This window comes from Carassius gibelio, chromosome A8 (genome assembly GCF_023724105.1).
Source record: "Carassius gibelio isolate Cgi1373 ecotype wild population from Czech Republic chromosome A8, carGib1.2-hapl.c, whole genome shotgun sequence".
Lineage (NCBI taxonomy): Eukaryota > Metazoa > Chordata > Actinopteri > Cypriniformes > Cyprinidae > Carassius > Carassius gibelio.
Window position 1 is genome coordinate 23423762 of NC_068378.1, and position 27850 is coordinate 23451611.

The following is a 27850-nucleotide window of genomic DNA, read 5'->3' on the forward strand; positions in this document are numbered from 1 at the left end:
GCACTAATATTTTTGTTCATGTTTCACTTATTCATCTTCCTAAACAGCTAATGCACGGCAATAAAGTTTTAAACTACGTCTTATTCAACTTTTGTTTTTCATAGATAAGTGTACTTTGTCTCACATCGATGGCAGGTTTTTTTTTTTACTTGTTTTTAACTTGTTTATAATTAAAGCAAGTGAAAAGTGTTTCAAGTAAGTGCATCTTGTATTAAAACTGGAAAACTTGGTTGCAGAAGCTAAATAAAATCATAAACACGCAAAAAATTATAAATAAAAGATTTCCAAAGTGCCAAAGTTAAAAGAGCCTCTATGTGATATTCTGGTCTGCAATAATAAAGCTGTTTTAAACTACACAGAACAGCAGTTTAGGCATGTAAACCTGAAAAAATGTCTTGAGATAAACCCATTATATAGACATGTATATGAGGCAACCAGAACAACTGACTCTGTGCTACTGAATTATTGAAAATGAATGCACACCAGAGCTGTAACGCCCAATCCATTTTGCATCATGGCCACATTAGTATCTTGAGTGCACATTCATTTTCAATAATTCAATGGACTACACTCAACTACCTTTTTAAATTTGTCAAAGGTACTATAAATGTTTTTGTTTTAGGTGCACATTTATCTAAACCGTTTCAGAATGCTTTCTCATTTTCTAAATTATTTTACTAATAATTAACTGAATAAAGTGACGTCTATCCTCACAGGAAAATAAATCAGACATAAACAGGCAGCGGCGTTCATTAAATCTAGCCTGCCTTGTCCAGCTGTCTTGAAGCAGAAAGCCATGTAGATGACAAGGCATAATGGAATCTCTACCTGTGCTTCACCAGTAATCACTCCACTTCACAAAAATCCCTTCCACTTCATAACAGCTCTGATGAATTTTCTTTGTGTGCCACTAACCATGAATAATGGATTACAGGATGCAGAATGCTGAACCGTATTTGTGTGGCTTTTAGCCTTGCCCTTCCCCTGTTTCAGGAGGGGAAAATGCAACCCAAGATGATGCCGACTGCTTGGCTAACAGCCCGGAGCAGAAGGCTGGAGAAACTGCAGCGCCATTGTCTGACCTCTCCCACAAGCTATTTGGAGCAAAGGTCAATTTACATATATTGCAAAGAAAAACACACCATGTGCATTTACACGTTATGTTAGATGTTTAGCCACAGTCACAGGGGGGTGTTATGGGGTTGGATCCACGGGGGGTGTTGGATCTTCAGTTTAACATTACATAAATTGACCCATTTCTCCCGAAATGCATAAAAGTAATTCTCCGTTAAACTAAGAGAAGAGCAGAGTTAACTTTATAGTTACCTACACAACGTGTTCCTATATAGATAAAACACATCTTCAGGTTTGAATCGAAAGGATTATTATTGATGCTTTCCCAATGTATTTAACAAACTCACAAACATTAGTGTGTATTTATTTAATTAATTACTTTTTGTAGTAATTAATTTAAATGTCTGAAACCTACAATACATTTTGTGTGGTTGAAAACATTTGCGCCAGACAAAGCATTTGATTTTAGCAGTGAATGTTCTAAATACACCGGTGATATTCTGCATCGAATGGTTTAAATCCAGGAGTTTTGGGGGTTTCTGAGGGTCAAATTGAATCTGAAGTGACACAAATCAGATCTGAGGGGTGCCTCTCAGTTGAAATCACGTTCGGTTTAGATTGCTTTTCGTGTTTAAAATCATCTTTCGAGGGTGACATTTACTAATCCCTGTATCTACATCAAACCTATCTGACTTTTTTCTACTGCAAAACACATAAGATGATATTTTGAGGAATGCTAGGAAAAAAGTCTCAAAATAACTTAATGTTGCAGAGAAGAAAATCATGCAGGTTTTTTTTTTTTTTTTTTTGTACTTTTGTGATTTATTGCGATGTTTGCATTTACAAGCAATTTTAATGTTCACTTAAACACCAGCATGGAGGTGCTTTGAACACTTTTGGGACATTGCATTACATGAAACGCATCATATTTTCTCACAACTCTTTATCTTTCCTGACCCACTTCAGCTTTAAAGTCTCTACTAATGAGCTGAGGAGTTGAATCAGGTGTGTAAGATGATCTAGTGAGACAGTTCTGGGCTGCTCCAGGACCGTTTTAAAAAACCACTGCATTTCAGAAACATGTTCTTAAAGCGGACTCATATATAAGAAACACTTAGATGTAATTCTTATCAAGAAAAAAAGAGACATAACCAGCAGTTGTGAGTGGGGTGGCTGACCCTAGCTCCGCCCCTCTGTTTTCATTAAATATTGTTTCATTTTGACAGCACTAATATATAATATGTATGTATTTTATTTCAGCTAATTGCCAATGCAACATTTCCTATGTTTTACTTAAACTTGACTAAAATACTACTAAAACGACTTAAATACATTTATAAAGGCATATTTAAAAAAAAAAAAATAATAATAATAATCACAACATCAAAAACACACTACAAAACTACTAAAACTTTTAATTCATATGAAAACAGAATATATAAAAATAAAAAATAATTCAAAATATATAAAAATAAATAGTATATTGGTATGATACTAAAATAACATTGATGCTTCATATTTTTTTTTCTCAAACCCATAAATGTTTTCTTTAAAACTTAGCCATGGAAATTAGCATCTTCATTATTTTTAGCACTATAAGTCATTATGTACATCACTGAGGTGGGAACTCTTTAAAACTCCCTTCAGGGTGTAAAGAGTTCAGACAGGACAAAACTATACATCAATGTCAAAAATGCGCTAGTGCCCATAATGGCCAACAATCAGCCATCAGGACAAACCTTGGAATCCATCACTTAGAGCAAAACACACTTTGAAAGATATACAGATTACCGGATCTGAGCAGAATTCTAAAAAATCCTCAGAATTCCATCTACATCCTTAAAGTTCAGGCATTCTAGTCTTGGAAATTTACCTAGAACACACCTGTTCTTATGGTCAAGACAACAGCAATTTAACCCTATAAAGTCATATATGGTATCATATTTGATCAATTTTTAATGTATCTAAATGATCGATACAATCAAAACTTTGCTGAAAAAATATGTCGTACATAATCTTCTGCATGTCTTTTGTAGTCTGATTGATGGTTTATACTTTTTATCAAATAAAAAGTATAATATAAACTTTTTTCAGACTGCTGTTATTTCATATGTCAGGCTTTACAGGGTTAAAGTCAGTCTATTTGTCATCCCTTGGACCTCTACAGAACTGAGCAAATCCAGTCCATCCCCGAGACTGTAATTATTCAGTGGTCAGGGGTGTTTGCCCTGAACATTTCTGTCCACCTTCTGTCTCTCCGATGGTCTTGGAAGTCTCCCCTGGCTGTGACTGACCTCTCCCTGTCGATAAGAGACAGTTAAAGGGCAGTCTTTGGAGACGAGAGCTGAAGTCATTATCTGAGGCTCAATCAGGCCCAGAAGCCATCACACCATAGAGGACACCAGAGAAAGAGAAACGACAGAGAGAAATGATCATCTACTATGGCTAGAAACAAAGGTGGTGCAAAAGATGCAAGAAAATAAATCCCGAGGAGGAATGGCATTACAATGGTAACTACAAATTTTTTATTATTATTAGCATTTTTATTTTATTTTACATGGTCTGAATGAAAATGTGGACTATTAGACTTCTCCTAATCAATATTTGTGCGTGGTATTCTAATAAAAATATCAGGACATCATTTAAAGTACATGAACATTATTTTGTACAATTTTAAGAAGTGTGGCTAATTGTTTTTAGTGCTGACCTACCAAAAATCATCACAATTTTATTTATGCTAAACAAGTATTTCACGCTTCTGCTTTTAAAGTAAACAAATCTTTGATATCCAGATATGTTTTACTGGGAAACAAGACACTAATACAGATTAAGACAGTTAAATAAATGGAGGAAAGAAGTGTAGGGTGAGTCATGCACTAAAGTTTAATACTTAAGTTTGAGAAAGTTTGAGAAAGGATCATAATGACCACTACTTAGCTGGCATTAAGCAGAAAAAGACAATCTTCTCAAAGTTTTCCCTGATGAATGAGCTAATGGGCCTGGAAGGATCAGATGAGAGAGATTGTGGATCAGAGGAAGGAAGAGTGGAAAATAAGCTGATGTTCAAAAGTGCTTCTGTGATCGTGCTAATAGGAAGAATAGGCTTGTAGAGAGAACGTCAGAGGTGCCAGTACACAGCTGCCTGTCTGATGTATCTCTAGTCCTCTGGGTGAAGCACACGTGATCGGAACAAAGCAGCCTCACACTTCACTACTTCAGAGGAAAGTGTTCTCCTACACCTGCACAAAATTACCAAAGACCACCATCGATTTACTGGACATGATACAATGGTAATATCTTGGCTTTTGCGCACTGTGATGAAAGGAAAACCAGGATATTCTTCAAAACAACCTAGGTAGTTCCATGGTATATAAAAATGATAATCATACAGAATCTGAGGTTGGAAAAAAAAATCTAAATATTGAGAAAATCACCTTTAAATTTGTCCTAAGTTCTTAAGTTCTTAGCAATGCAAATTACCAATCAAAAATTATGTTTTTATATATTTACGGTAGGAAATTTACAAAACATCTTCATGGAACATTATCCATACTTGATATCCTAATGAATTTTGGCATAAAAGAAAAACTGATAATTTTGAACAATATGGTATTTTTTGTTTTTATGGCTATTACTAAAAATATACCCCAGCGACTTAAGATTGGTTTTGTGGTCCAGAGTCACATATAATGAATTCAATCCATATATCTTTAATAGGACGTAATAAGCTTTGCAACAAAATCTTATGTTTATATTCATTAAAGCAGATCATGTTATTGCAATTGTGCTGAAAAGCATATATGAAATGCACCAACAAAAATGTGTCATATTTACAGTGGGGTAAAATGCAGTTTTGAAAATCTCAGCTTTTCACTCAGAAAATAAAATAAAATAAAATAAAAACTAGTTTCAAAACCAGTAATAAATCTTTTTGGCCAGTAAATTTGTTTGCCAGTTTGGCAAAATTTTCATATGTAGTGAATATGCCAGTGTGCTGCTGTTCTTTTTCTGCCCATATTTTCAGAAACAAGGAGGGTCAAATGAACTGTGAAGTTCATTTGTTATAAAGACACTGAGTTAAAAAGTCAATACGACAATGACAGCGAGGTTACAAACAGAACAACATACTCACAGACAATGCACCTGGAAAAACGTACACTTTGGATTCGTAATAAACTCCAGATAGCAACAAATTACAGCTGCACTGTTTCACCAGAGAGCTTCAGATGGGAATACAGTTATATGGAGATGTCAGAATCTGAAAAACAGGTTTTTGACTGGTCGTCAAGCATCATGTGATCAGGCAGATTAGACCCCGGCTGAGACGACTGCAACAGAGAGAGACCTGAGAAAGTGAGAAATGATGGTTCTGCTCAGAAACCTAATCTCTTCACAGGGAGAACAACAGAAATTAAAGCTATTTAAAGACAAAAGGGTTTATTTAGCAGCTCCTGGGCCCACAACATCAATACACCATCAGAGAATAAGTCATGTCAGCAGAAAACGACTGGAGAATCACCCATGTCATTATTTTTGGATTCTGTGTGCATTAAATAGTAACTTCCTATAAAAGCTTTTGGGCCAGATTCAGTCTCCTGTTTCTGATCTCTGCTGGCATTCCACCTATTGTGACATTTGACTGAGCACCAATTAGGATCCATCTGCTGTTTCACATTCTTTCCTTTTTTATCAAAGCTTTGAAGCTAAACAAACAGAACTAATCATAGGCCTGACTTCCAGCAGACCTCCATAAATGGAAAGCCAACACTGATGCTGCGAGTGTGCTGAAATGCTTCGTCCGGGAGACATACAGTATATGCGGCATTCACAGGTTAAATGGACCACCTGTTCACAAATATCATCAGTGTAGAAAACTAAAGAGAGTAAAAAGCTGTGGTTTATTCCCGTATGAAAAGCGGGCCTCAGAAACAGGAGAGAGGAGCTCTTCAATAACACCAGGATTTTATTATGCAATCTACAAATACCAAATGTGTGATTTAAAACTACTAGGTTATGAGATATGGGAATAAGGAGTCACAGAATAAATGATGTGAAAATCTAAATGACAACATCTGCCTGCATTTTACCATTAAAAACACTGTAGGCTGTAGGAATCATGGGAGTGTTCCTGACATAAACAATATTTCAAATATTAATAATCCTGTCTCTTCTGACACCATCTGAAATCACATACGTACCAACTACAGAGTAGGTGAAAAACAGTACATGGAAAGACTAGTATGTCCCCAGATGACCTACTGCTTCCAGTGAGATTATAGATTACAGTCTAGATTATATTCATATACTACTGTACACACATTCATACAGAACATACGTTCTTACAATAAGTACCAACTCAAGAGAGTATGTGATTTCGGACACAGACCCTGTTTTAATTCAATTCTAAGGCAGTATGACATCCCAAAATGCATTGCAACGGGCTCAGCGTAAAAAACAAAGCCAATAGACAAAGTAGGATGTATTTATAAAAAAGAAACTTATATGTCATTAGAGAAAAGCATAAAATTAGTACTTTATCCAACTATGTGTGCTATTGTGCCTTTAGACAAGCAACATCCTGTACTGAGAATCTGAGAGTTCTTTGGAATAAATTTGGAAAGTAAATAGGGTCCATTCTGATTTAATGTTGAGAAAAGACAGATGAAGTATTGAACAATTCTTCCAAGATATATCAAAGCCAGCCAAGCTGAAAAGACTCCATACCCTGCAGTTTCAGTTTAACAGATGAAAATTCATTCCCTATTCCGTCATCAGACCATCAGACCTCCATCCATCTGTAATATAGGAATGGACATAAATTTAATTGAGTGAAAAAAGTGTCCTTTTATTGAAGATCTGACCAGAGAAATGCTGAACTAAAAGGAGCTTGAACCCTTAGAGAGAGACAAAAACCAAAGCAAACAAGCATTTGAAGAAATTCTGTGAAAAGACTGTTTCTTACCAGTAAGATTTTTTGTTTCTTTTTTTAAAAATAAGATTTTTATGCTCATCAAGGCTCTATTTTTTAAAACAAAAATACAGCAAAAAACTGTAATATTGTGAAATATTATTACAATTTAAAATAATGATTTTCTAGTTCTACATACTTTAAAATATAATTTATTCATGTGATGCAAAGCTAAAGTTTCAGCATCATTACTCCAGTCTTCAGTGTCACATGATCCTTCCGAAATCATTCTAATATGCTGAATTTTTATCAATGTTGGAAACTGGTGTGCTGCTTAATATTTTTTTTTTTTTTTTTTTTTTTAACCTTTGATACTTTTTCAGGATCCTTTGATGAATAAAAAGTTAAATGAACAGCATTTATTAAAGTCTTTAATATCGCTTTTTTATTAAATTAACACATCCATGCTGAATACGACTATTGACTTCTTTCAAAAAAGAAAGAATAATCCTTTTACTGATCCCAAACTTTTATATTGTATATTGTGTATATTGTTACAAAAAATTATAGATAAAAGATGTTAAAAGATGAAAGATATTTAAAGATAAAAGCTTTTATTTTCTTTTTACATTTTTATGAACCAAAGAATACAAGATCTGAAAATCTCAACTGTCTGTCATTGGTTATACATACAAATCAACTCATCCCACTACTAGTATTTTACATATTAAGTACAGAAAACATTGTTTTGAAATAAGAAAATGATTAACAAGTTCAGAAACGTGAACAGTGGTTTCACAGAAACTCAGCAAATACAAAGCTGCCTCTTGGCTAATAGCTTTACCTCATCAAGTATGTGCAATATTTTGTGATGACTTATTAATGGGAAGTACATTAAAATGACAAGAGAATGGATTGGGAATTATGTTCTTCCTTCACCCCCCGATAGTTGATTGTTTACACCACCTGCCCCATTAAAAAGCTGCACAAACCCAACATCAGCTAATAACTGCATCTGTATGACCCATATGCTGCACTTGAGTCTAATCCCCGTGCTTCAGTTTATGAGCCAAGTGCGCAAACAGGAAGAGTTTTATATCCAAAGTTTAATTTCCGGAAATCTGTTTCCAATTCTGATATACTGGTGTGCAAAGAGAAGGCCAGAAGTAAAGGTCAAAAAGAGCATGATTATGATGAAATTTAATTTACATGACCTTCATTTAGACAGAACATATATATTACATACATATATGAAGAGTTCAAATGCAAAAGCCTCTAAGTACCATCTGAAATTCTAATCTAAAATTAGCATTTTTATCAGGCTAATGATGTCACAGCCCATGTTCATCAATCAGAAACTTATAATAATTTGTTACATGCAAAGGGTCATATGAAAAGTGTAAACACATAAAAGTCTTAATAGTGCAGTAGCAAAAAACTTCTAGGACCTGTTTCACACCTCAGTGTGTGTTTGTGCAAAAGAGCAGTCCAGGGATGTACAAATTGAATTGATTCAGTTAATCCAATTTTAGTACATGCACACACCTTAAAGTCTTATTTACCCAAAGCTATTGAAATGTTCCAGCATTTTTTGCCCAAGGGATTTTTTTTATAAGGTTTTAAAAGGAAAAAATATTAATCGCCAAAAACATAAAAAGCATAATTTACCTACTAAAAGTTAGTGTAACTTAACAATTTGCAGTGAATGGGTGCCATCAGGATGCGAGTACAAACAGCTGATAAAAAATATAAATAATCCATAAGTAATATAAGTAATGTACATGTTGTTCATAATAAACAAATCCATCATAAAGACTTTTTAACTACAAACCCAAATCCTGGACAGCTTGAGGGAAGAGTAAATTTACAGCATATTTTCATTATTGTGTGAACCACTCCCTTGAGGTTTAGAGGCAGTAAATAAAAAGAAAATTAAATCGTAACATTTAAAAGTGCGGGAAAAGAGGCCTGAAATGCTACAAAAAAATACAATATGACTAGGAACACAGGAACATAGTCCAGCCCAGTCGTACAAGTGCTCAAAATAAGAAAGGCTGCACAGCTGACATTCATCATGATTACTGTCAGATAAATAAAAGTATTTTCCAATCATGCAGAAAGGTGATAATGGTCTCTGGGATGAGGGGAACTGGCAGGGACTTAATTTGACTCCACATTGGAAGCTGTAGAAACATCTAATTAAAGATCTGTGTACTACACACATGTGACCAGCACTCAACGTGACCGTTAGACTCAACTCTTAAGCATTTTTAGCATGTCAGACCTCTGATGAACAGTTTAAACTCAGATAATCCATGTTGCTATGGAACATGGAAAAAGTCATGATGTCTGCTCTTTCTGGAACAAAATGAGAGCTCTTGGGCTAAAATGATAAAGTGCACCCTAAATATAGCAAATATATCCATTTCTCAAAGTATATTTAATTCATAACACATTGTTGCATAATCAGGTCAACACTAATAATTTTGTTCACAAAATGATGGCTGTTGATGATATAATATAGAGGAGACCAGGTCTGGTTATCACACTTTTTCCTCTAGTGAATATTTCTCCGGGTGGGGTTAATTTTTCAATGTCTTTTTTTATGCATAAATAATTATCTTAAAAAGCCATTTCAGTTCAATTTACAGTTCGGTTCATTAAATCCACAGATTTTTTTCTTCACTCATGGGGTGATTTGTCATTAAACATGCTCTTGTAAAGTCTTCAGAAAAATTAAACAATAAAATAAATGTAAAAACAAAACTTATGATCAATAAGTCGTCAACGTTTTTTTTTTAATATACATATTTTGAGTCAAAACCTTCCTGAGAAACGTGTGACAACTAGTCCTGTATAAAGTAAAAAAATCTAAAATATCTTTTGGCTTATTACAAAATGATACCGTTTTCTGACATAACATGTTATTGAATGTACATTACAAACCATATTAAAGTCACTATAAAGGTGGCTCTCTCACAGGTGACATTGAGCTCTGATTTTCCCTCCAGAACTGGACATGTTTAGTGGGCTATAAATCAAAAGCACAATGAACAATGAACAGTTCTCTAGATGATTAATGTGATTAACTATCAGAGAGAAAATTAATGACTCTGTGTATAAACGCTAACTAGTTAATAATGAGAGGAAAAGAAGAAACAGAGATGGGAGCAGCAGATGAACACTGGGTTTGCTAATAAACCAGAAAGAACTGGACTAGACTGGACTGGACTGGACTGGAATAGAATAGAATAGAATAGAATAGAATGTTGCCAGACAACCAGTGTCTTGTCTTCTAAACTGTGATTTTTCTTAGTCCAAAAACATTGGCTCCCATAAAGTGTTATTTTTTTTTCAATCCAGCTCTTCACCTTAAATGAATTTAACATCCACCTAAAAAAGAGACAGTCCCCCTGGAGTAACCTGGGGTTAACTGACTTCCTAAAGGGCAAAATAGTGATAATTCATGGGTCGTTTCTTGCTCTCAAGGATTGATCACCTTTAACCATGAAATGTGTAGGATTTTGGGCAAAGTGATGACAAATTAAAGGGATCGTTCACACAAAAATGAAAATCCTGTCATCATTTACCTTCATGTCATTCCAAACCTCTATGACTCACTTTCTTCTGAGAAACACAAAAAGAGAGTGAGAAAAATATAATTACATTTTTGGGGGGGTGAACTAGGCCCTATCCCTTTAACAGTTTAAAATCTTAGTTTGCATTAAATTTTCTATTTCTTATTCTGATTTAGAATAGAGTGATTTGCTGGTGTCGTGATTATTCATGAAGTGTGACAAAAACAATTTTCTACACAGGAAGTCATCTGCATCTCTCAGTGAGACAATTATCCATCATACTGTATATTCTGTCATGTGCTCTTACTTTAGCCTTATGGTTGGGGAAACTGTAATACCACATTTTCAAACCTACACACAACGGATACACACCTTCACACAGCACACATGCAGCTCTCAGTGTATAAATGGATTTGTACTTTCAGGTTCCCACAGGTTCGTGTGCGGCACGGTCCAAGGACAATTGATTCTCTTCCAGCACACCTGAGCATAAGAGCGTTTCTTCATGCAAATATGCTCAGTGATCCAAAGAAAAGACCTTATGAACAATCCCAGTCTGAAGATCTATAGACTCCTGACCTCACCAACAAATCATAAAAAAAACATAAAATCTAATTCATAAACATCTACATTCTAATTACTATACATATTAATTATATGGCTCTTATTATCTTGTAATCATCGCAGATCATAAGCATACAATGAGTAACAATTCCTGTTTTTTTTTTCCTAAATGGGTCATGTGTTTTTTTTATCATATTTACTTCAGCTTAAAATAATTAAATGTAAATTTAAATAAGTATGTAAATTTGATTATTCTTCATCTAACCCTGGTTAAGTGAATGTTTGTAATTATTAATTCTTATCTGTCAGTACAATGACACATTAAAGGATTGCTCCACCACAAAATTAAAATGTTGTCATTAATCACTTACCCCCATGTACCCCCAAGCTCTGTTCGTCTTCAGAACACAATTTAAGATGTTTTAGATGAAAACCTAAAGGCTTTAGACTGTCCCATAGACTGCCAAGTAAACAACAGTGTCATGGTACATTAAAGGTATTCAATAATTTATTTGTCAACGGTCCTCTCTGTGTCACTCCATATCACCGTACTGTGTATGCTCTTTTGTGTCATCCGCGCCAAAAGGATGTGCTGTTTCTATATGTATTTAGCTTTGATTTGAAAGAAAACAGCGCATCCTTGTGGCACTATTTTTGAAAATAGGCTCATTTTCCAACTTCCCTAGAGTTAAACTGTTGAGTTTTACAGTTTTCGAATCCATTCAGACGATTTACGGGTCTGGTGGTAGCCCTTTTAGCTTAGCTTAGCATAGATCATTGAATTAGATTAGACTGTTAGCATCTCGCTCAAAAATTACTAAAGAGTTTCAATATTTTTCCTATTAAAAAACTCCACTCTTCTGTGTACTAAGACTGATGGAAAAATTTAAAGTTGTGATTTTCTAGGCTGATATGGCTAGGAATTAAATGGATTTTGGAATTTGATGCCATACAATGAGTGATATTGATATTGATATTGATATTGATATTGGTATTAAGCAGTGCCTGAAAATAGTCCCCAGCAGCTGCGTAATATCACTATTTTAAAAAAAAAAATAGTTAAGTGTTCCTTTAAAGCAACAGTATTCTGTACACACCACTTTCATAGTGCCTGCACTTCAGTCTAGTGAAGCTCCTATGGGAAAGGTGTGGACCTCGCCACAAGCACAAGCAGGAGAGGAAATTATGTTAGTTTTGTAATTTTTCTCCACAAAGGCGGTAAATGGGTCAGGCTCATGCACACAGAAGGACCACAGCCAGGGGCCACCTGACTGAGCAGCTACGATTATTTTTGGATAGGAGTGAGGTGTAAGTTGGCTAAATCATGTCAGGAACCCTGAAGAATAGGAGGGAGCATTTTAGCAACCGCACCATGGAGACAAATTTTGTAAAGTGCTTATTTTGTAAATCATTTCTTACAAACACTGTTTAAGCAATGCCTCTCCGTATCACAGTTTGAATGGTTTATATACTTGTGATGATTAATCTGGGTCACTGTAACCATAACCAACCTTCACATTCATAGACGTGTCTGATGAGAATAACATGCATGGGAAAAAATATAATCATCTTGTAACTTCTAAGAGTTGGATTTTTTGACCATGAGTTGACTTTCTAAATGATGTGTTCGCTATAAATCTATTACTCAGAAAGTTCTCCAACATCCCTTGTCCTTCATAAAACATGTGAAAGGCAATGGGAACCTCTATTTGAGCTTTCGTTCAATCCCAGTATTGTGACACAAAGCTAGTTCTGATGGGAGTGTCTCATGGCTCTGTCCTGGGCCCGCTATTATTATTACTGTCAAATTGATTTAAAATATCTCCCTCTTCCTGACCACTGACCCTTATCCTAAGATTTATTAAACTACAAGGATAATACATGCTCAGCACCTTTACGCCAAGGATATTTGGACTTGTGTCATCACCTCTGCTTTTTTCCGCACAATAAATACGATATTTACACGTGACCTTTTGACATTTAATATTCTGTTCTCATGTATGTGATATCCTGCAACCTCAAGGTAAAATTAGACCTCTGAAATTTCACTGAATCGTTATTTCTTATGCTGTTAAGTTGTTAATCATTTCAAACATCTGAATGAAATGACAGATAATTACCATGGGATACAGCTGAGAGGCATTTTCACTCTAATCCATCATATGGCACCATATGTCTCTCTAGACCTCAACAAATCCTTTTATCTGCAGCCAATCCAGGTATGATCTCTTTTCCCTGTAAGATTATGAATTGCCTGTTATTGTCTGGACCCTGAGAGCTGTCAGGGAGCCAGCATGAATGAGAACTACAGGGTTCATTACAAGTCCTTTAAGCTTTGTTTAGACAGGAAGAAGAAGAAAAAAACTTAATCCAAATCTGATTAGTCTAAAGAGAGCGAGAGAGAGAGAGAGAGAGATGAAAAAGTTCAGACTTTTGGATTTTCTTTATCAAATCTTATTAGTCTTAAGATAAAACATGAATAAATACTACTTTACCTTTAAAAATACTGTATACATGTATATACTGTATATGTGTGTGTGTGTGTGTGTGTGTGTGTGTGTGTGTGTGTGTGTGTGTGTGCGTGTAAAGAAGAAAATGAAAAATATAAAACAAAAAACTTTTTTTTACTACACTTATTTTAATTTACCGCACTAAGATCAGACTTGATGACTAAATTGTATTGGCAGTATGAAATAAAGCATTAGAGTTTATGAATCACAGACAAACAGCATAAAAAGACACAAGAAATGGCAAAAATATGACAAGATGATTGGCTGGAAAACAGATGGACTTGGTGACTTACTCAATTGTGCATTTGTTAGCTTTTGCAAATATACAAATTGTATAATATTTACACATTTTTGTAAACTGTAGTCATACAGTTTTAACCAGAAACCACACACGACACAAAAACTGTGCCTTCAAAAGCTGACAGTATCTAACCTAGATCACTTCTACAGCAGAAGCTGGAAGTGTGGTGGAATTGGAAGAACATTTCAGACACTGCTTGTGCTTTTAAGAGCAATCTCTGAGTCCGAGATCCATCTGAGATCCAAACATCCATCAGAATGTGACATCCCGCTAAATTATAAAACAGAATGTCAAAAACACACAGTTATCAAAAATAAGGTCAACAGAATTATCTCTGGAGGAATTACATTAAAGGTAGAGTTCAAACGAAAATTTTAATTGTGTCATCATTTACTCATTCTCACATCGATCCAAAAACTTTCTTTTTTTTTTGCAAACCACAAAAGTAAAAGCAGAAGAATACCGTCAAAAAGACAAAAAAAAAGCAACATTAAATTATTTCAAAAGTAGTATGTTCCAAGCCTTCTGAAGCCATATTTGTGTGAAGAAGGAACCCAAAAGTCATTATTTGCTTCAAATCTTTCCTTCTGATGAACCTCTCAAATCATTTGCATTTCCGTATATTCGATGCACAACATGTGAAAATCTGCGCAGTTTGGGATCACTGATGTTCTTTATTTGTTGATTAAATATTCAAATATTTAAGAGTAAACAAAAGCTAATGAGACGGGAAAAAAGAAAAACAACTACTTTAAAAAAAGTTTATAAAAACTAAAACTAAAAAGCTGTATTTTGCACAGATAGCACCATACTATCATGCCCACAAATACAGGTTGGATGGCACTGTGTGCACTGAGTTTATTGAGAGACAGACAAACAAACATAATAAACAATATATTACTACTGTTTTTCTTCTGTTGATGCACAGAGCATCCATATTGGATTCTGAAGTTGGAATATTTTGATAGATAGATCTGAAACTTATCTAAAATGCACCTGCCCTCATGTTTTGCTGCAAATAGCAATTCTGAGTAAATTTGCTTTCACCTTTGCAGGACTGTGATATGAAGAGTGTACAAAGTAACATGTCTGTAGCAATAATAACTTATAGCTAGCAAGCAAACTGTAGGGTGTAGTAATGGTAATGCGGCTGAGCAGCTGAGCACTGATGCTAATGTGCTCTAGTTATTATAGTGTGAATATAACTCCACAATTCAACACAACATGGTTCGCAGTCTTTGTAACATGTTCAAATAATTATTTGAATTGTCTTTACAATGACTTTAAATTCCTCTGTTTGTCAATTGCGTAAAAAAAATAAAAATCAACTGACATGATTGACTATAGTACTCAACATCGCAAAACCACTTTGTAAATAGAAACCTTTGACCAGATATGGAAAGCCCCACCCTGCATGTTGATGTGACTGGTTACAAACAGAATACAACAGCAATTCCAAATCACGTTTTTTTAGACTGTCTTTGGTAAACTGCAGTTTAAAGGAGAAAATATATGGCAATGGTGTTGAAAGATGAATTTGCATATGGTTTTCCTTTAAGCATATTAAAAAAAGCAAATAAATTATAAAAACCCATGGTTCCTGCTAACTCCAGCACGAGATGAACTATTTGAACTGAACCAAGACCAGAAACATATTACATCACTAATACATTATTCTGACAGGTCATCAGTCTGGGGAGAAAAAAATGTAATAATAAAATAAGAGGCCCAATCCCATTACGCAGCCTGACAGCTTCAATGAAGTGATAAGTTGAGTGGTTTCTCTGTCACAGACATTGGCGCTTAGCGAGGCTGCTGTGGGGTCTCTTGGGTCTTGCATTGCTCAAGGACGACGGTTTTCCCACAAGACACTTATATAAGCCAAAAGCAGATGGCGAATGTGGACTCTAGAGAGGGAAGCTAACACCTTGGGACAACAAGTTTAGTCCTCTTATAAAGGAACAGATTAACATTATTCTCAAATTGGAGAGATTTTGAACAACCCATCACATCTGTTAATGATAAATGATGAAACAAGCCAAGACTTTAACATTTAACACACTGTGGTTGTGCCATGTTACAGTGACTGAAGCTCATTTGAAAACCAATGAATCTGTAAATATTGTTTTGGATTACACAGAGTTTATTTCCTATATTTGATTGAAAAAACATGCAATTCTATATCTTCCCTAATGTGCACTTTGAAAACTATAAGAATGTTTAAATGTACTATATATTCTGTGTTAGTGTCAGCGCTGCAGTGCAGTGCACTGTGCACATGTTAGGACATAAGAGCTTCTCGCCCACAGGGACCCAAGTTTTAGTTTGACCTGGGTCAAGTCCCAGTCCCATTCACCTTCTCTCACCCTATTTTGCTATTTTGTCTACACTCTACTTTCCTTAAAATGGAAGGCAAATAGACTGAAAGGCCAAAAAAATTTAAAAATAATAAATTATAAAATATGATTAGAATTACATGAATTGGAACTGCTACACAAAGAAATTCAACACAGTTAATGCATCTACAGTATTTCAATTAATCAATCATTCAGGGTTATTATAGTTAAAGGGATAATTCACCAACAAATTAAAATACAATATAATTGGAGTTATATAAAAAAATGTCCTGGCTCTTCAAAGCTTTATAATTGCAGTGAAAGGGTGGTGATATTCAGTCGTCCAATAGTAGTCTAATAAACTGCGTCCATCCATCATAAAAATGTTCCACGTGGCTCCAGGGGGTTAATAAAGGCCTCCTGAAGCGAATCAATATGTTTGTGTAAGAAAAATATCCAATTTTACAACCATATTTACATAATCTCTTGCTCGGACGCAGTCATGGCCTAATGGTTAGAGAGTCGAACTTGTAACCCAGAAAATTTGGGTCAATGTGGGTTTGAGTCTCAATTCCAGCAGGGATTGTAGGTGGGGGGAGCTCTCACCAAGACTGAGGTGAGACCCTTGAGCAAGGCACCGGACCCTCAACTGCTCCCCGGACACCGCAGCAATATGGCTGCCCACTGCTCCAGGTGTGTAGCAACTCATAATGTAATAACTGCACATAATAATAAGTATTTAATTATTATGGAAATAAAATATTCATAATGTACACTGGTCAACACTGCAAACCTTGTAAATAGAAACATCTGATGGTCTCCAGAGTGCTAATGTAAATATGCACAGAAGAGTTAATATGTTAATATTACAGTTTCAACTAAAAGCTCTGGGTTTTGTTTTGTTTTGTTTTGGGGGGGTGATTAGCACGCTAAACAAGGTGTGACAAGGCGTGAACTGCTTTCTGTATGGTTTTAATGTGGAATGTTGCTTAAATACAGGAACAGTTGGCAATCATTCTTTGCATGTTTTAAACACTTAGATTATGTTCTTACTTTGGACATGCATTAAATGCACATCCTTGAAAGAGTGTAGTTTGCTGACATATTTACTTTAAAGTCTGAGTGAACCTTAAGTTGCTGTCGACTGGATTTCAGTGCGGTGGCGTATTTCCAACTGAAATTGAATATTGAGTAGAGGGCGGGGTTTTATTTTTGTGCTCCTCCTCTCATCTCTCACTCACAACAGACTAATGTCGGAGGGGCGGATAAGCAACCACGCCCAAGCCGTCAAACTAACGTCAACAGAAAGGCATGCCATTCCAGAGCGAAAGTAAATGATCATATTTTGATTAAAGATTACCAAAACAAACACTTTTTTTCAGAGGGTTAACTTGCACAGTTAATTGTTGACTTTAAGACTAGCAATGTGCACTAACAAAATAAATATTGTAAATTTTGATTTCATGTGGACTGGTATAATGACAATGACAGTGTTTATATATAAATATATTTTAATTGATCAAAATTATTGCTAGGAACAACTGAGTTGTGCCCCTACTAAATTCTATGTCCTTGAATTGAAAGTATTTTTTATGAACAAATTTGGAAAAAACTAATAAAAGTTTCCAAAGTCTAATGTAGTCTGGGATAAATTGTGTTATCTGCCTCAGACAACGGCAGCACATAGCACAAGTCAAATGAACAATTCTTTACTTTAATACAAGTTATAATGTGAATGTACATCAGAGGGTATGTTGAAAAATAAAGTACAACTTAAAATCACGCATCATTTCTGTGCCTATAAGCAGTTATAACCAGGTAAATCATCAGTATAACAGCTTGTGAAGAATGTGTCAGTTACAAGAAATTTACCTCAGGAAGATAAAACTGTCTAATCATATCGCCAAAACTATAAATACATAGGCCTATTCATTTGTGTACAGTATAAACAAGTTTTTATAACAACCATTTAAATGACAATCCCCCGGTTTCACAGACTAAAATCTAAGTCTGAGGTGTTTTAACTAAAAGAAACTTGCTCTGACTGATCTTAAGAAATCAATGCCTTTATTTTGTCTCAAAATGCACAACAATAAGTTTTTTTTTTTTTTTTTTTTTTTTTTTTTTTTTTTAAGGTACACGTATAAAAAAAAAATATTTAAATGTCCTAATTGTACTATGGCCTAATCCTGGCTTAGTCTATATTGATAGATAATTATTTTAAATTATGTTCTGGTATTATCCTTTGAACTGTTATTACATTATAAGTTTCCACAATGTGTTCATAATGTAATAAATTTCTCATACAATAACCTGTTACATTATGTGATTTTTTTTTATTACATTTAAGAATTAGTATTACATTATGAGCTCACCATTTTATTATGTTTTGAGAAAAATTATTACATTATAAATATTTTTAAATAATAATGTAATGCTTATTACATTTTGTGCAGTTTTTACATTATGTGCAGGTATTACATAATGAGTTGCTACAAGGTGTGTGTGTGTGTGTGTGTGTGTGTGTGTGTGTGTGTGTGTGTGTGTGTGTGTGTGTGTGCGTCCGTGCTTGTGTGTGTGTGTGTGTGTGTGTGTGTGTGTGTTCAGTACTGTGTGCTTGCACTGGGATGGGTTAAATGCAGAGCACAAATTCTGAGCATGGTTCACCATACTTGGCCATACATCACTTCACTTCACTTCTGCTAACTGTCGTACATGTGTTCATTCATTTTAATTCATTTTAATTCTACTTCCCACATTTTATCAAATGTAAATTTAAATTCTGCATTCGGTTGGGGATCGAATTAAATTTTTTCTTATTTTCTGCATATTTTTTAAAACTCAAAGCATGAACTGCTTCTGCCAAGATCACCTCTTTTACGAGCAGTTTTGTAATTTTTTACACTGTGCTACTGTATCCTGCTTTTTCCCAGGTTGTATTAAATAATAACTTAGAGGGTGCATTAAACATTTAACACAGTATCCAAATGGAACAAAGCAGACATCCAAACGCTGCCCTGTCAAGGTCAAAGGAGAGGAAGCACAAAGTTTCATATTAAGTCCTGGTAATGTAAATTCCACTCGGCTTCCGCCACAGACTGACCAATCGAATCTTGCACTCACTGAAAGTCTCTAAAGAGTCTTTGCTCGCTCCTTTGATCTGCACATATGCATTTCTTTCTGCACAGTAAGGCTAAAGCTGAGTGTTTATCCAGCTATCTCCAGAGGGAACATGGCCAGTCAACCCAGGATAAACCATTAATGCATCAGGTGATCTCTGTGCTGTATCTTCAGGAACACCCACAAATATATTCATTTATTCAATTCAGACATTCATTAATATGCACGCTGAAGCATGCAACCTGATGAAGTTATTTGCCTTTTCATTGCCCGGGATTTCTAAACCACAGAAGTGCATAATTATATTTGGAAAATATGATTATAGGGTTTATAATGCCATACTTCTTGTCACTCTGTTTTTCATATTAACATATAAATGCAAACAGAAAGTACTGATTTTTAAAACCGAACATTACTTTTGCGGTTCCAACGTGACTGCTTCCAGATTAGATTTTCTTTGGAGACTATAGAATGGTCACATAGCCAGGTCTATGTAAAAGTAATTAGTTTGAAGGTGAAATGTCACTGGTTTTAAAGTTGCTGGATGGCGTCACAGACTTATTCTCCAGACACAGACTTGCTTTACATCATTATTCGCTCTCAAATCTCATTTGCATTTCCACATATTCAAACATGCTGGCTACAGTGATTTGACAAAAATCAAACAGGTTTTAGAACAACACAAGGGTGAAAAATTATTAATATAAATATTTTTGTTCTTTGTTTTGTTAGTTAAAAAAATAAAAGCAATTGAAATGCAAAAAAAAAAATATATATATTCTTCATGAAAGATGTGTGACAAAGGTTAAATACTTTGTTCAAATCCGCTCTAACTAGCAATAGCAACTACTACTAGATTACTACTCATAAGCATATTATACTGTAGATGGCTTCAAGACACAATAGTCCGCATCACTGCATATACATGATAGACTGAAACCATAATAGATCAAACAGCTGAACCTCTAACATTAATGAGAACCATCTGTTTGGGAACTGCTCTTAAAGAAGTGAGCAAATCTAATAATATAATGCAGATTATATATTTAGCAGTCTATAATAGGTGGAAGAGATCCTATTATAGACAGTTCAATATGTACTCAATTTTACATAAAATATGTAGACTTCTGGATAGCCACAACTCTGCTCAGATACAGTTATCACCATATTCCTATGATCAACATCCCTGCAGAAAGATTCATGTATGGTGTGTATGTCATTTGACGAAAAACTGCTGAAACATGATAGCAGGTAATATACGTGTGTGCGATGATCATGTAAGCAGGATGATGTATTGCTTGGGAGTGTTAATACGCAGCTCCTGACATTTTCACGATAAGCTCAGATATTATGAATAATATGGTGCTATTTCCTACATTTACATAATGCATGGGATGAAGTCATTAACACTAATGTGAATGTGATAGCTGAACCTGTCCACTATTGTTACAGACCATCATCATTCGCCCCCCTACCCAAGAGCAACAGAAATGCGGTTGCACCAAATACAAACACAACAATACCGTGCATCAAAGTATCCAACGTATACTGGCTGCAACTAAAAATAGTATGTGAAACCATAATATACATTACAAATATGAGTTTGGAGCATAACCCCCAAGTCACTATGGTCCAAACTGTGACTAACAAGATATATTGATAGATAGACGGGCATACTTTGTGCAGTTTACTGAACATACTGAAAAAATAGCAATAGGACATTGGGAAAACAGCCTACATGTGCTATAATCTGCATCACAATACTGTGCAACATCTGAATTATTCTCATTGCATCTGCGTGGGTGTTTTCTACCCAACATCAAGATGGAAAAAAAGAAACCATATTGAGATATTTTGCAAAGCAACCAAATGCTTCAGGACAAAGTTGGGGAAACACATACATACAGTATATACATAAAATGATGAATGTTTCATCTATCCTCCTCATCCTCTGCTCTGGAGCGCAGTGACACAGCGTTCTACTCTTCATCCATCACTCTGAGGGATTAAACTGTATCAATGAACAAGGGAAAACTGGACTCTGTCGTTTCTGCTGCCTTCAAGCCTGACAGCAAAAAAAAATGGCCAGAGATGTGGCTGAATACAATTGTGTAGAAAAAGCACATAAGTCATTCACAGCTCAGTTTATGAGCGAATGACTCACTACAGAGAACTGTAAGAGAGGTTTCATGGCATAACTGGAGGAATCAAAGGTACATATACTGGCTTTAGAGCAAAGGGTGATTTACTGTAGGTTTAACTAACTTTGTAAATTAGCATTTTTTTTGACATATCAGCAGTTGACTTGCCTAAATGGAAGCGAGAAGAAAAAAAAACTCACCCTGTTTCAAAAACTATATATTTTTTATACATAAAAATAATAGAAATAATTATAAAGATACTAATTATAATAAATAATAATTTTATATATATATACTAATAATAAATATATATATATATATATATATATATATATATATATATATATATATATATATATATATATATATATATATATATATATATATATATATATATATTAAACTGAGTTTTTTCTTCTTCTCAATTTTCCATTTAGGTAAGACACCTTGCCTATATATAAAAATATGCTCATTTCCAAAGTTAGTGAAACCTAAATCACCCTTGGCTCTAATATATATATAATTTTGCTTAAGATATATAAAAATAATAACGCTTTTCGTAAGACAACATCTTAAAAAAAACTGCTGCAAAACTAAACTTGAATGCTGGTAAGCAAATCAATGTTCAATTTAATCAATCTTTTAAAAAAATGTACGACATAACCCTGTTCATTCTTCATTGCAAAAGTTTTGTTTGAACTTACTGTATATATAAGCACACTGTCAGCATTATAAATGAGCAATGAAGCACTAAGTGGTTTGGATCACATGGGAATTTTCCAGAAAGTTTTTAATGGATCTCATCTACTCTACTTTTTTAATACTACCATGGAACTAGTTTCACTGCAGTCCGAACAAATGCCAGTCGACGGTCATAGAAAACCTCTCTGCGTAGAGAAGACAGATCTGTCACACATTCAAAACATCACAAGCTGCAGATAAAAACGGAATGGACTTACCCAAGTGTTGTCATGGTGACTATGGTGTACCAGAAGGAGGCTGGGATGCTGGTGAAGTTGGTTCCCTTAGTGCCTTTCTCCGCGTAAAACATGACGGTGGCAAATATGATGATGGCCATGGTGAGGGAAAACAGGAGGAAGCCCAACTCGGAAGCACAGCTCTTCAGAGTATAACCCAGGATCCGCAGGCCCTGAGAATGACGCGAGAACTTGAAGATCCGGAAGACGCGGAACACTCTTAACGTGACGAACGCTCCGCTCACGTCCTCATTCTCAGGCATGACCAGGCCGATGTAGTATGGCATGATGGCAACAACGTCGATTACACTCATGACCGAGCGCATGAACTTGCAGCGGCTGGGCGCGGCGAAAAGCCTCATGAGGTACTCGAACGTAAAGATGAGGACGCAGGCCGTGTCCATGCAGAAAAACGCCAGCGAGTACTTCTCGCCACATGGCAAGTCTTTCTTGCTGCCTTTGAGGGGTCGGCAGGGGACAGTTTCCACCACGTTTGCTATAACCGAGACGGCAATGAAGAAGCCAGTGACATAGTAGAAAACGAGAGCCATGGTGCTCGTGTGGGGGTTTTCAAAGGCACGCCACAAACGTTCCCGATGTGTGCTGTTTGGTGGCAAAGGGGTGTCCGTCCCCATCTCGGCCTCCGTGTCCTCGGCCAAACGTTCCTGGTTCTCTTTCTTGCGATCCCTGTACTCTTCCATGCAGCAGTCACCGATAATATCTGGCACGATGCCGTAAAACGCCAGCTCCTCATCGAAGGCCTGAACGCACTCCTGCCTCGGGTAGTGAAGCTTGCCGGTGCGGTAGAAGTTCAAAATGTGCCGGAACATTTCCGGGTCCCTGTCGAAGAAATACTCCTGAGTGTCCTCGTTGTAGAAAAACTCCTTTTCCGAGCTGCCCAGCAGAGTGTCGGGATAGCGGTCCAGCGTGTTCTTCCATGTCTGGAAGCGGAGCCCGCTCACGTTTACGTACAGGATCTCGTCGTTGCGGCTTTTTTTGTCCACAGGTGGTTTGGGCATGATTTTCTTGGCCAGAGGAAGCCAGCCAACGGCCGCTGCCCTGGCAAACGGTAGCCATGTTGCCACTCCAGCAGCCATGTTTAATTTGGTGGCCAAACGTTGTTAACGAATCAAATACACCAGTATGGGGGAATGCCTGTCAGTCCTGAGAAGTTTTTCTGAACCTTTTTGGACCAGAAAGAGTCTTTCCAACCTAATCATCCGAGCTGAGGATCTCAGACTAGTTCCTGGATTTGTCTGCACATCTAATACGCTAGGAAGGAATCCTGTGAGGTAAATTGAAGTAGGCAAATGTTTTCATTATCTGCTACAAATACATGAGGTTGTCAAAGTTTCAAAGCCATTTGAATCTCAGGATCTCCATATATCAAAGAAGATTCTGAAATGACCCATTAAAAATTAATCGGCTCAAGTCTTTAGTTTGCAGAATGTGGCTGTTCAAAGAATCAGTTCAGCCATTTAAATGGTTAACCCTCTTGGCCATTTCTTGCAGGCTCTGCCGGAGAATACTGCTTTGTTGCTGTGCTGTACCGTTTTAAATTTGTATTAGTCTGTGATGAGGCTTTTCTGAAGTTATCAAGAAAACTATTTGTCCTCTACTGCATCCATTCTTCCGTTTGAAGGCCTTCTCCCTCCCTTTTTATGCAATTTCAAGACTCTTGCCTTTATTTTTCTTTCCTTTCTTCAGGTTTCAAGTGGCTACTCAATCTCACAAGAGGCTGAGAAGATTTTCAAACGGAGATCTCAAAACCACAGCCACCTGGACTCCACGTATGGACATTCCTTCATCCACCTGTCATGAAACAACAACAAATCCTTAGATGACGTCTGAGAGCAACATGGGATACAGTAGCTACTTTCACTAGCTTGTTTTACGTCAGAGACTGTTAAAATAAACAAGCTTCACAGTCTGTTTATGAGAGCTCTCGCACGCTAAAGTCATCCACACTTTGCACTACAAAGAAAACGTGCCATAACAGTTTAAATATATAAAACATATATATACACAGAAATACATTCATAAATTGCATATAAATATATATATATGTGTTCAGGTTATTAACAATCAATATGCAATGTATAAAGTCAATCAAAAATGTGTTTTCCCACCTTTAAGCTAATGCAACTTCCTGTTGCATCTAAATGTCTCAGTATGAAGAACCTCCCTAATCCAGAATCAGATTTAAAACCTAAACAAACTTTTTAAGGTATCATCACATAACCACACAGCTGCCCTTAAGGGTGTTTTTGGAGGACTGGTGACCCAGCCCAGTCCCAACATAATGCATACAACATGCTCCCACCATCAAGTATCAATAATGCATTACTCTACACCTTCTGCACCATGCGTAAGACCATGCACATAGAAGATGAACAGTAAATGATGGGTTTACTTTGGGTTTACTTTAGCACTAATGCAGCTCTGACTACATCACAGCCCATAAACCAACTTATTCTTTCTTTTTTTACTCAAACACATCAGACAGGGGTGCAAACACAAATGTAGGTGCTCTTAAATTTAGGTATCCCTAAAGTGACTCCCAAAATTAATGAGAGCTGTAAATAAAATGACATAGAAAAGTCAAGCAAGTTGTCAGCAGTAACGATAAGTAATGATTTATCTTTAAAGACTGGTTACCTCTGAGACAGATGAGAGGAGGAAGAGTTCAATGTTACAGAAAGCTGATGAAAGAAAGAAAAAGGAAAGAAACGGCAATCTCTCTGCATCAGTCCTGGCATCTCGCATGCAGCTTGTGAAGGAGCGACCGTAACGCCTAGTCCTCCTTGTCTCTCTCTCCTCTCCTCCACTGCTCTGTTGCATTCGTGCGCTGCCTCTCTCTCTCTCTCTTTCACTCTCTCCCATTTGCTTGCTCAACCTCCCCACCCAATTCCTCTCTCTCACCCTCTCTCTCTCTACACTTATACACATCCATTTAAAGCTTAATACCTCTTGCAAATGCATCCTGCCCTACAATGGGTCATAGAGAACGAGGCAATAGCTCAGGTTTCAAACAACCTGACAATACTAGATCACACAATCTACTTGTGCCCTTTATTGCAGTTTACTGCATTCAGACACATCGCATCCTCTCCTCTTTCAACAGTTCGTTTCATGTTGCTCCACCTCGCTCGGCAGTGGGAGTAGCACTACAACTTCATTTTTATTTCAGTTTCCTCAACTGCTGCCATTACACTTCTGAAAGCAGTCTATAAGGAGAATTGGTGGAGAATTTATTAAAATCATTGAAGAAGGTAAGAAAGAGAGATGCTTTGTGAGGTTTACATTAATGATATATAGCACAACATCGTCCGATTTAATTTCCGCAACATTGTGTATGTCTTGTTTGGTATCATAAAATTGTGTTATATACAGTAGCTTATGAGTCAAAAGTTTGGACACACTTGACTGAATTTATGTTACATCTTTCAAAGACAATAAAACAGTGGTTCTCAACTATGAGGCCCGGGCTCACCAGGGTGCTTCAATAGATTTCAAAGGGGCCTTAAGATGAATTAAAATTCAAAATAAGACAAAGCAAGTATTGAAATAAGCTAAAAAAACTATAACTCAAGCTCTTAAATCACTCTGCAACAATATATATATATATATATATATATATATATATATATATATATATATATATATATATATATATATATATATATATATATATATATATATATATACACAGTACAGACCAAAAGTTGGAAACATTACTATTTTTAATGTTTTTGAAAGAAGTTTCTTCTGCTCATCAAGCCTGCATTTATTTGATCAAAAATACAGAAAAAAATTTAATATTGTGATATATTATTACAATTTAAAATAATTGTTTTTAAATGTATTATACTTTAAATGATCATTTATTTCTGTGATGCAAAGCTGAATTTTTGGGATCATTATCACATGATCCTTTAGAAATCATTCTAATATGATCAAAGTTGGAAACAGTTCTGCTGCTTAATATTTTTTCAGAACATGTGAAACTTTTTTAGGATACTTTGATGAATAAAAAGTAAAAAGAAAAAAAAAACCTATGTTTTTAAAATATAAATATTTTGTAATAACAATATACACTACTGGTCAGTAATTTGGGGTCAGTAATTTTTTTTCTTTCTTTTTTTTAAATAAAATCAATACTTTTATTCAGCAAGGATGTGTTAAATTGAAGTGACAGTAAAGAAAATATATTATTAGAATATATATTATTAGACTTTTTTGGTGAATAAATGCAGTTCTTTTGAACCTTTTATTCATCAAATATATTAGACAGCAGAACTGTTTCCAACACTCATAATAAATCAGAATATCAGAATGATTTCTAAATGATCATGTGATAATGTTTTCAATGCGTCAACGTCTTGTCAAAAATGGTTGAAAACCACTTATCTGAAAGCTTCTGAAATGCTTAAAAATAGTTTGTGATGGCAGATAAATTGTCCTTACAATTTAGTTTTTTTTCTAAACTAATACTCCTTTTTTTGGGGGGTGGGGGGGTCATTACATAATTCTCATTCCTCCATTTGTGTAAACAATTTGGAAATATTAACTAATGAGTAGGTGTGTCCAAACCTTTTATTGTATGTATAATCATCCATCAGCCATATTGATCACTAGATATCATTATCGGCATAATCCATTGAAAACCCATATCTGCCAACCACTAGTTTACATTCACAAACTGCTCTTTAGTCTACATACTGTAATATTCATGAGGACAAAGGGCGAATTCAGCAGCCTGACACTCATTCATGTAGCATTTATAACAACTGTGCTTTCCACTGCTGTCTTGTGAATGCTACACACATGCAACTGGGGTCTCTGAGGGCTTGTTGTGCTCTACCTAAAATAGAGGGATTTGATTACGTTGGTATTTATATTTATATCTGTTTACCCTGTGGAATTAACCATTTAATGTAATGGCACACTGTTCACACATGCACATAAACATTGTCTGGTTTCAGTTATAGAGCAGGCATTACATTTCTTAGCGAACTGTCACGTTAGGGGCAGATTGACGGCATGTGCAATTCCATTTGTAGCCACTAGTTGCACAGATTCCGCTGGCATGTCAATCCTTTCGATCAAGCCTTACTTTAAAATGACAACTCTCTTTGAAACTCTCTTTCAACTCCCTTACATTAAAACACTCTCTTGGCCTACTTGAGCAAATAAACAGTTGCTACTGTAATTCCCAGTGATAGCTTTCGTTATGTGGATTGAACTAAAGGAGTTCTCAGGGCTTGATGATTGATTCTGTGGAAATATTGCAATTTCAGGCAGTCTCACATAAGAGGAACTCCAGCAAACTGGAATAGAG

The 27850-nt window shown here is 35.6% G+C and overlaps 1 protein-coding gene across 1 annotated transcript in view; it reads right to left on the reverse strand.

The window, feature by feature from the left end:
- The window catches only part of LOC128018936 (potassium voltage-gated channel subfamily D member 1-like), a 55016-nt gene extending 29627 nt beyond the window's left edge, over window positions 1-25389 (reverse strand). The window contains exons 1-2 of the mRNA XM_052604828.1: window positions 25168-25389; window positions 22492-24321 (exon numbers count right to left, since the gene is read on the reverse strand). Coding sequence (XP_052460788.1) covers window positions 22492-23606 — 1115 coding nt within the window. The 5' untranslated portion in view covers window positions 23607-24321; window positions 25168-25389. The remainder of the gene's footprint in view (window positions 1-22491; window positions 24322-25167) is intronic.
- Window positions 25390-27850: the final 2461 nt, after the last annotated feature.